Here is a 10,498-nt window from a genome sequence, read left to right on the forward strand (position 1 = left end):
AAGCGGAGAACGTCGCTACCGCGCGTCTCTCATGAAAATGCAATCGGCTTCTGGCTCGGGGGAATGTCGCGGTAGAATATTCTTTTCTGTAAACTTCGTCGAAAATATCTCGACGTTTGACACCTTCGTATAATTCAGCCTCGAGTTAAAATTCCGCCAAAGCGGAATCAACATCCAGATCGGATGAATGACATCCCGGTAAGTTCGCTTTTCTTTGAAGCTATTACAATTAGTTCGAAAAGATTTTTTTTCAATAATGCATCTCAGAAATAATTGAATTTATACTTAATGAAAACTAAGATGTTTTCTCACAAAGAATAGTCATTTTTTTAAATCAATTCTGATATATTCTACATACATTTTTAAGTTGATAAAAAAAACATCCTAGAGAAACATTTCTGTAATTCATATAATTTGAAAACATTCCAAATTTCTAATAAAAGAAATTTTTTTCCGCGAATGTGAAACTTTCTTAGGAACACTTAAAAAATATAATTCGAATCGACTTTGATTTAAGTGGCAAAAATGCAATTTTCATATAACATGAAGCTTTAGCATCCCTTTCGATTTCGGAATTTATTTAATCTCATTTAATTACAATACTAAAATACTTTTGGGGCGTATTTGGAATTCTCGAAATTCTCGGAGGAAGGATCAGATGCTATCAATTACATAAAAATTCTAAAAATGTGACGATAATTTTACAATAAAACAAAGAAAGAAAGTGAAGGAGAGAGCTCGCATGCAACACTTACGTTTTTGCACGTCCACCCACGTGTTCTCCACCCTTCCATCCTCGCCCTCGGCCTCCGGGGGCTGCGCAGACCTTGCCAAGAGTGCGGCCGGGCAGCGCCGGAATACGCAGCGTAGTACGTAAGCCGTCGCATTTATAATCGAACCTCTCAGTCGAGGCTATTCGTTCATTCATTAAGCGGTTGGCCCCGAATTATTGGAACATTAGCTTGATTGAACGAAGCTGGGCACGGCCTGTAATACACGGGATCCGCGCTGCCTCGCTTATGTCATCATCAACGTGAGGCGAAACGCCGCGCCGCCGGCCGCGCCGTTCTTATACACGCGAGCTGAAATCAAACATTCGGACCGAGAATATTTCGAGGACATATCTCTTGGATGTTCATCGAAAATTCTTAGCTCCCTCAAGATATAAAGTTTGAACAATGAATTTTTTATCAAGCTTCAAACTTCTGGAGTCAACAGAAATTGTCAAGACATTTGACATAGAATTAGGACTCCCGGATATTTGAGATCGGAATACATAACTGCAGAATATAAATAGCGTGCGATTTAGAAATTGTGGTACCGGAGAAGAATACGTCGCGCGTTAAATACAATTTCTAACTGACATTTGCACACGCATCGTTTTTTTAAATATATTTTATTTATATATATTTATATATATATATATATTATTTACAGAGCTTACGCGATAATCATCGTCACGTTGAATATGATACATTCGACTGTGAGTAAATGGTACGGCTGTCATACACGGATTATTTTATTGCAAGGACCGACTCGCATTTTCCCAGCCAGATCTCGCGATCTCGCCTTCGGAAATTGCCGTTCCTTCTTATCTGCGATCCGGAGATCGTCCACATAATACGAATTGCTTACACGAGGAATCCCGCGATCCTCGTCAGAGACGATCGAGACGCGCAAAGTGATTAGCACGGATCTTAATTAACGTCTTAATTAATCGTTCTCACACAGTTCGGGCATCGGTATCGCAGATCTGATCGATTCGATGCGCTTTACGGAAATTGCGAACGCAAATTGCGACGCAATGACGCCAAGCGAAATAAAATCAGGATACACTTGGAGAGAGATCTTTCACAATCTCGAATTGAAGGCTTGATCGCTTTCTGCATGAAAAACAATATTCGAATTATTTCGACTTTTTTAATTCGAACAGAAATTTTACAAGAGCATGTATGAAACAAAACAATGACGACTGTCGTCTTTATATAAAGTTTCATAGGGAGATAGTGTTTGTATCGAGCTTCAAGAGACAGTCGGGAATTAATGGTGTGTACAGACAATAAGATAGTCGATCAGAGAAATAGATTCTCTGGTACATACAATCGACGAGATATAATTAAGGCGAAGGTGAATTTCGTGCTCCATTTAATTTGATTGATCGCTATTTGCGCATTTTTTTTAACTGATCGCTGCACGTGCGGGGAACGACTGATAAAAACGAGTTCGTACGAAAAAAGCCGCGTGTCTTCTTCGCGTGAGACGCGCTATTCACTGTTTTCCGACGATGTGTTCGTGATCTCGAGCTTTCGCGCCGCGATGCCGCGTCTCTCTCTCTCTCTCTCTCTCTCTCTCTCTCGTTGGCTCGCGCGATCCCTAACTTACATTTACAAAAAGATTTGCGAGTTAGTATTGCGTGGTACTTGAGAAGCCATGAGGTATATATTGTCACACACTTTGTATTTGCGTACCTCCTATAAACGCAGTTTACGTACCCCTTGGTCGTAATCGGCGCGTATATTCGACTAATACTGAAAGAATCGCGAATTCTCGCTCGCCCGCGTATATCGGTTGTCGCACCGAGGTCGGTGTGCGTTGATTCTGGTCGTCCAGCAACGTTGGCCCGTCAATCCGATTGCGATTCGCCGGGAATCGACATTGCCGAAGGGCCGAATTCTCTTAACCTTCGAGGTTCTTCAGCGTGCCGTATCAGATCCCCCTGACGTTGGCGATCACTTTAGAGAGACTTTATTACGCGGCTATGTGACTCTCGCCTACCAAACGACTGCCCAGAGACTGGAGATCTTTTTTTTTCTTTTTGCTTTAGGCTTCTCTCTACAGCGATATTCCGGGAAGCGGCGGCTTCCCCGGTTGCCTTCTCTGGTAAACCTTCGAAAAAAATTGAGAACTTCCCGAGCGTTCTCGGCGATTTTCTACATCCGATCCATCTAGTAGCACCATTTTCTTCCTCCATTCCGTTCCCGAGTAAGAATCGATAGAAATTCATTTAGTTATAAATAGATTTTTCTAAGTTCTCCAACTAAACACTCCATTCCGCTATTTGTATTATGAGTGAGATCATAACAAGGGAAGAACGAGATTAACCCAGAGCTAGTTAACCCGCGATTGCTCGTACAACTGAAGCTAAGTCGTTAAGCTGTATACGAAATGTCGCAACGAAGTACGATTACGTATCCGCGAGTAACGCACAGGCGAAGCAACGAGCTTAGATCACCGTTATAAATCAGATTTTTCATTAATTACTGCAAAATATTCTTCCTCCAGAATCGATGAGGCTACGATCGCTGAAATTACTAAAGCGCTTGGAAGCGACTCTCTCCGTACAAATTAGTCTAAATTAAACTTACGCGAAATAGGAAATCCCTTAGATCTTTTGAGCCTAGAGTGTTGTCTCTGTACATATAAAACCAGACGCGATTATTCTTCGTATAATAATCTCAAACTTAACGTAATTTCTGCAGCGTAAAACGGCGCGAGTTACCGCCGGACTTTACGAAATTACGGACGTCGGCGATACGGTGACAAATTACGAAATTATGCTTATTATTCGTGGCACTAACAGACTGGCTGAAAAAAAAAAACTAAATGACCGTTTAATCCTTCGTATCCTCAATATCGTCCGTAGCGCAGCTGCGCGCGAGAGATCTTGCTGCGACGTTATATAAAAGCTGGGTATATTAGGAATTGCTTACGTTAAATATCTAGCGTTTTGCGTACGTTCGCGCCGCGAGACAGCTTCGGCGATAGCCGAGAATAATTTCGGGCGCGAAGGATTAAAGGGTCCTCATTGCAATTGATCTAACTTTGGTATGACATGAACGTCGGATACTTAATGCATCGCGAGGTGAAATTAACGATAGGGACTTCGTAAAATAATGCCTGCGGGAACAATATTCTCGGGATGTATTGTAAGTTAATATTGTCTTTTCTATGTTTTTAATCGCGCGTGTGTGTTCACGGCAGCGTTGCGAGATTGAGAAAAAAATATACACGTATTAACTATTCATATTTTTCGCCATAAAATAAAATTAAATTTAAATATATACACTGGCTGTACAATTCTTTTGTAACTAAAATTAATGCGCGTTCAATGTACTAAATCTTACTGCAACACGGCACGTATTTTAATATCATTTTCGATAATAATTGCTCTCAAATATTTCGATTTTACTTACAACTCTAGAGATTAATTAGCCTAACACAAGGTGGAATAAATTAATAATGATGTTTGCTAATATAAATATACGTCGATCTTAAAAGAAATTGACAAAACTATATATATACTTATATGTACATTTTACGCAAACGATTAATTATTAGCCGACATGTCGAAGAGACAACGACATGAAGCATGTGAGGAAGATTATGCGGGCAAACAAAACGCAGAGAATTTACAAATCGAGATTCAACATTCCTGTTTTCGCGACTACGCGGAAAAGATTGCTGATAAGAAATGCAATCATGCCTTAAAATAATACGGCAGTTTTTTGCGTGATTCAGCGTGTGTCATTGCCCTCAAAGTTCCAAAATTATTAATTACGTAATTGACGTTACGACCAGACTACCGTGTTGCATTGAATTTTACCTTCGGTTAAATTTTTTTTTTGTTTTTCATAAGCGAAGACCTTACGCTTTAAAATCAACCTACGGATCTCGCTCACGAACGCAAACGAAACCGATTTACCTGCAGCGGCGCGTAGGACTCCTTTTTTCCCCTATGCTACTTGTGTTGGTACAGCCTTACTTCAATATAGTTACAAAAAATAACGCTCTGTTATATCTTTAAAGGAACTCCCTGCGTGATATAGTCAATTGTCTTCGAAGAATTTTCGCTGAGATGCACACGTTAAGCTTTTGATCCCGCCTTATCTTGGACTCTCTGCATGTGAAGCCTCTTGTGATCCTTCCTGTACTTCTCGATCGTCAATTCGGCGTTGCTGGTACTCGACATGCTCAACGTCACCGGGTCCAGGCTCGCCGCCAGCTTCAGATACGTCTCCTCCATCTCCTTCGTCACCTTCACCTCGTAATCCATATCCTTGCGAGAATCCTTCAGCAAATGCTCGTCCTCGAATGTTATGAGATTTTCGCTCTCGTCTACACGCCCGGACAAGATGTTGATATCAGCGGGCTCGTCATTCGCATCCCTCTCGCTGCAATCGTCGACGTTGCTCGACGAGTTCTTCGGCACATCTCGAACGTTGCTGCGAGTCAAGCCTCCGTCCTGCTCCGAGGACTTGCGCTTCACGAGAGAATCGTTCGGATACGCGGATGACGGATTGTCGGCCGCTGCGTTCTCCACACACTTGCTCTTATTGCTATCACGCGGCGCGGAATTCTCCACGCACATCGACGACTGCACCCATTCGGCCACTCGTTGCAATTGATTATCCTGCAGTAACGCAGGCGGCGAATTGTCCTCGCTGCCGGTCGAACGTTCAGAACCGGCTCGAGATGTCTTCTTCGCGTGCACCAGGGCAGTGCTGGTCTTGCCGCCGTCGCCGTCGCCGCCACCACCACCACCACCACCACCGCCGTTATTATTACTGCTATACAGAACAGTCTTGTAATGGCCAGCGTTGTCCAGTAGAATGTTCTTGGAGCCGGGCGTGACCCGGACCAGGCAGTTCCGCGGACCGATCACGCGACTCTGATTCGAGTTGGACTTGGCGCTCGAATTGAAGGCACCACCGGTCAGCGACTGCGCGACGTCGCTGCAGCTGCTAGACGGATCGGAGCTGGAGATGATCATGCTGTCGCTGCTGAAGCTCGGACTGGTCGTCACCTCCGTCTGGCTGCCGTCATTGTGACCCGCCGCGTTGTTGTCCGGACTCTTGACCTCGATCACAGTAAACTGCGCGACGTTCGGCGCGTCTTGCCGCAACTCCGCCGACCTGTCGTTCTTCCAATCGCGATCGTTGATGACATCGAGCTCGATACCGCGATTCGCCTTGCACTTGCTCTCCTTCGACGAGTCCGCCTCGGACTTCAGCTTCGTCCACTCGTTCTTCCACAAACGATCGTTTATGATATCAATGTGCGTCTGCTTGTCGGAGAGCCGATTGTCCGCGCGTGCCAAATAACCGGCACCGAAATGTTCGAAAAAGTTCCTCTCGCTCTTGTTCCACTTCGCGGATCTACTGTCGACCGGAGAATCGCACTTGTTGGCCCTGAGCGATTTGGACGCCTTGTCGACATTTATTCTGTTAAGATCGTTTAACCTCGAGAACGATGACGAGCGTTTGTTCTCGTGATTCTGAGACGAGTTCTTCTTGTTTAAACTGGCCCTCGTAATGACGCCGTCCTCCTCCACCGTGTAATCCTGCCCGTACTTGCCGCTTCTGCCGACGAGCTTGTCCTTGATGCACGGAACCTGCGAGGCATACTTGACGTAATCGCCGTTCATGTGACGGCGAATCTTGTTGCCGTTCTCGTTGATCTCGTAGAAGACCGTATGCATCGCGTGATTCGATTGGTGTTTATCTTTACTCTGATACTTCTCGTCGTTCAGCGTGCCCTGCGACGTTTGCTTCTCGACGCTGTACGTATAACTCTCGGAGGTAGGAAACGTATCGGGCACGCACGTTTGCGTCTCCGTGTCCACCGTGAGGATGTTTCTGTGACACGTGCACGTGTCGCAGTGCTTGGCGAAGATTCTCTCCTTCTCGCGATCCTCCAGCACTTTCGCCATAATCGCCGCCGACACCATGTCCATCGGCGGCTTGCCGTCGTCGCTGTCGTCGTCGCTGTGCTTCTCCACCGTAGGCTTCGTAATATTGTACACCATCGCCGTCGGCGGAAACGTGGATATCGGCACGGTGATGCTCTTTATGTCCGGCTGCGTCGTGTCCTGCGCGGAGCATCGCTTCTGCGCGACGTACGTCCGCACTTTAGCCTGCACCTCGGAAGGCAGCTGCAATAATTAAAAAAAAAAAACAATGACGGTCTTGATATTTTTTACTTTTATTTTGAATGTCAATAACAAACACATATTGTGTCTTTAAATGCCACTTAAGAGACACCGACTTGTCTGTGCCAACTTAGGAAAGGCATTCCCAAATCCATGATAAATAACATTTTTTGAAATATAAATTGCATACCTAAACATCTGTTACACATCATTATAATTTTTGAACTTTAATAGATACTTAATTTATAGATGTAAATATAAACAAGAGATATACGAAGGTTATGCGCGCGCATGTATAAAGTTGCTAAAGTTGTTGGTGTGTAAAATAAAAATAAGACGCTAACGTGACGTTATATAAATACGAGTAAAATGTCATTGTAACATTTAGTTATTCAAAACTCCCAACGCATAAAATTTACATAAAAATTAAAGTAAAATGTATTCCGCGTTAATAATAAATAAATGGAGGAGCAGAAAAAGAATATATTGTCATAATAGAACTTTTAAGTATACAGCAGCATAAAACTTATACTTGATAAGACGATATCTTACCGAATCATATTTCTGACCCACGAAGTTGGAAGGTTTACATTGAAGCAATTGGATAGCCAAACTAACGTCATTTCTATATTTTTCCTAAAAGAGAAAAAAGAATGTGTTTTTTTTCATATAAAATGTGTACGGATAAATTAGTTGCGTGACATCTCTTATTTATAAAATATAAAGCTTAAACGAAAAACAATATCAAATGGAAGAGCATAAAGAAACGTAAGTATTTTAGGAGATGCATACAAATGAAATACTAACATTATCTTGAGTTAACCGATGTATCGTATAATTCGCATCGGCTAATCTATGAGACAGAGTCGCTATGTCCTTCGTGAAGGCACCTTTCTCCGTCTCGCACTTGTCCACTATCCGCAGCAGTTTGTCCTCCAGATTTTGATTGACCTTTTGAACCCTCTTGTGCGCCTCGTGCAAGCGCGAGTACTTCTCCTGCCATATCAACAGTTCCTCCTTCGTGGAGGCCAGTTCCCCGTTCGGAAACTTATCGGCCTCGTTTAAGAACTGCGTCTCCATCGTCACAATGTGGTTGTCCCTCTCGAGCAATCGTTGGCGCAAATTCTCTATCTCCGCGTGCAGATGCATGTCACAGTGCTGCTGATTATCCTGGCTGCAAGCATTACACTTACAGCCGCATTCCTGTGTTGATATTGCTTGATAAGTCCACAAGTATATATACATTTTGTAATGTTATTAATTGAAAACGGAAATTAATATTCATATCAAATATATCATTGATACAAACAGATAAGATAATTGTGATATATAAGGATGCAACATCATATATATACAAATATTAAGATCTTGTCGAAAGTAATCTCTCGAAAGACAGCCGTGTAATAAAATCCAATTACCATTCGATCACACTGTCATTCGAATGCAATTGACAGGCCAGCTGTTACTAACTACGGCTATATTCAATTACGTTGCAAGATAAATCAACACAAATTGTTATAAATTACGCCAAATCTTGACGTCAAAGAAAATGTGACATTTATATAACTTCGTTATGATCGTGTCTCTTATCTGTTTGGTACACTTTGATTGAGATGCTGCACAGAATTACGTAAAGCAAGGCATTGCCTCGTGAGGCAAAGATGTAGGAACAAATATGCGGAGATTTAAACGCATCTCCAGGAGAACGCATCTCGCGGAGTAATCACGCGGGGTACACGTGTGCGTGCACAAATCACGTCAATAAATCTCGTTCCGAGAGCGGCCATCTGAGACGGCCGAGACGGATCGCGTCCGAGCGAGAGTCAATAGAAACGTCCTCGTTGTTTATCCGAGAGGAGATCTCTTCGGGTTCGTGCCGTCCGTCCGTAATCAGCTGTCCGTCGCCACGTTGGCAGTCTCTCTCCGCGGCCAGCCGCCTTCGGCGGGAATTTCTCGCGGACGCGCGACCGCGTCGCCCTTTACAGCACGTACCTTGCACTTCTCCGCCATGGTGGCCCGCCACGCTGGGCACGGTGTCGGTAATAATGCAAAAATATCGTCTAACGGCGCGACCACTGCGGTGCCGTTGGCGCCTCATAACCCTTTCCTTCCCTCGGCGTCCGCGACGTGAGTGCAGAAGTGACAGCCGTGACGGGGCCGTCGCGTGCCAGACGCGCGGCGGTGGCGATTAATCGCGCGCGCGTTAAGACCGCGCGCGCGGGGAGGACTCACAGCGCAAACAATGAAGCGCGACAATGCATGTTCTTCCTCCTTTTTCTTTTATCGCGAGAAGAGCGACGAGCGCGTCGTGAAGGGAGGCCCGTTCGTCGTCACCTGCCGTCTTTGTCAGTCGGCACGAGCCAGCACGAACGTCTCCACGTCAGTGCCGTGTCAAGTGTCGGGCCCGCGTCGAGGCTGGGATGCCAGGAATGTATCCACAAGGACGATCTCGACTAAATCCCAATTAAATTTAAACGGCGATTAATTCAACCGACGCGAACGCTTACAATAAAATTTTTGGTTTATATGACTCATTTAATCTTTCCTTCCATTGTCAAACAAAAAAAATTGACAATTCATTGAAAAAAATGTAAGCAGTATTCGTTGATTAATTACCGTTAATTAACTTATCGCTTACAAACCAAATTTCTAGCTCTATAAATCGTCGCGTCCCGAATTTTTCTTTCCATAAGTCAAAACTAATATAATGTCAGTGTTAACAAATTAGTACAAGTAGTACTTGTACTAATAAATTAACATAATAAGTTAATCGTTGATTTATAACTCAACCCGGAGCAATTGCTTATAGCAAAATTTCTAATTACATGATTCGTCGTGCCAAATCTCATTTTTCTTTCCAACATAATTTTCCAAAAAATTAATCCTATCCGTGACAACAAAGTATCGTGTACGTTACTTTGATCAATTAGTCAATCAATTAATTGAACTTTAGCCGAAATCACAATAATAGGTATATCACAAGACATTTCACAAAATCGGTGCATAAAATTATAAATCAAGTAAAAGGACATATATAGAGACATACATATGAATAGAAAATATTTAAAAAAAAAGTGCAATTGTGATATTAATATTACTGAGAGACTTAAATTACTTTATTAGTGCTTCACATAATTAATTATTAATTTATTAACATTACTATGAAAAGACATGAGAGAAAACTGTTTGCAAAAATTTAACATCAATTACACGCTGTTACGGAGAAACAAAAATGTTTACATAAAATTTATATAGGCAAATAATTCTTTTTTATATACATGTTGAATCGCACAAAGACGGATGACGCAGCGCAGGCTGATTTGCAAAAGTATTTATTAAATGTGTGTTACATCCCCATACATGATTTATTTAATTATAAGTCGTTAATGGCGTTAATACAATTATAATAACATTAAATGTTCACGATATCGTGTCAAATAGAATACTTGAGAAAATCGTCGAATCAATAAAGTGTACCTGTGTGTGTTGTGTGCTTGAACTTTATATAGAAAAAACTGCCCACATCACTCGAAGTAGGACCGCGAGTACACATCGGTCGGGATCTCATTA

General features: G+C 42.8%; 1 protein-coding gene across 2 annotated transcripts; it reads right to left on the reverse strand.

Annotated features, from left to right (window-relative positions):
* Positions 1–1,906: 1,906 nt before the first annotated feature.
* On the reverse strand, positions 1,907–9,316 carry LOC105449673. 2 transcript variants are annotated; one of them, XM_011689004.1, is made up of 4 exons: positions 8,921–9,316; positions 7,736–8,131; positions 7,481–7,564; positions 1,907–6,931 (listed from the first exon to the last, which is right to left on the reverse strand). In XM_011689004.1, exons 1-4 carry the CDS (start codon positions 8,936–8,938, stop codon positions 4,865–4,867), a joined length of 2,565 nt encoding a protein of 854 aa, XP_011687306.1. In that variant the 5' UTR covers positions 8,939–9,316; the 3' UTR covers positions 1,907–4,864. The 2 variants fall into 2 exon arrangements, with proteins under 2 accessions (XP_011687306.1, XP_011687308.1); XM_011689006.1 differs by lacking the exon at positions 8,921–9,316 and adding an exon at positions 8,347–8,849.
* Positions 9,317–10,498: the final 1,182 nt, after the last annotated feature.

Source organism: Wasmannia auropunctata, unplaced genomic scaffold, assembly GCF_000956235.1.
Source record: "Wasmannia auropunctata unplaced genomic scaffold, wasmannia.A_1.0 LD336074.1, whole genome shotgun sequence".
NCBI lineage: Eukaryota > Metazoa > Arthropoda > Insecta > Hymenoptera > Formicidae > Wasmannia > Wasmannia auropunctata.

Excerpts from the sequence above, each read along its gene's own strand:
- LOC105449673 (XM_011689004.1), bottom strand. Across the intron at positions 7,565-7,735 it reads ATCGGTTAACTCAAGATAAT|GAAAAATATAGAAATGACGT; the intron begins GTTAGTATTTCA and ends TTTCTCTTTTAG. Across the intron at positions 6,932-7,480 it reads TGGGTCAGAAATATGATTCG|CTGCCTTCCGAGGTGCAGGC; the intron begins GTAAGATATCGT and ends TAATTATTGCAG.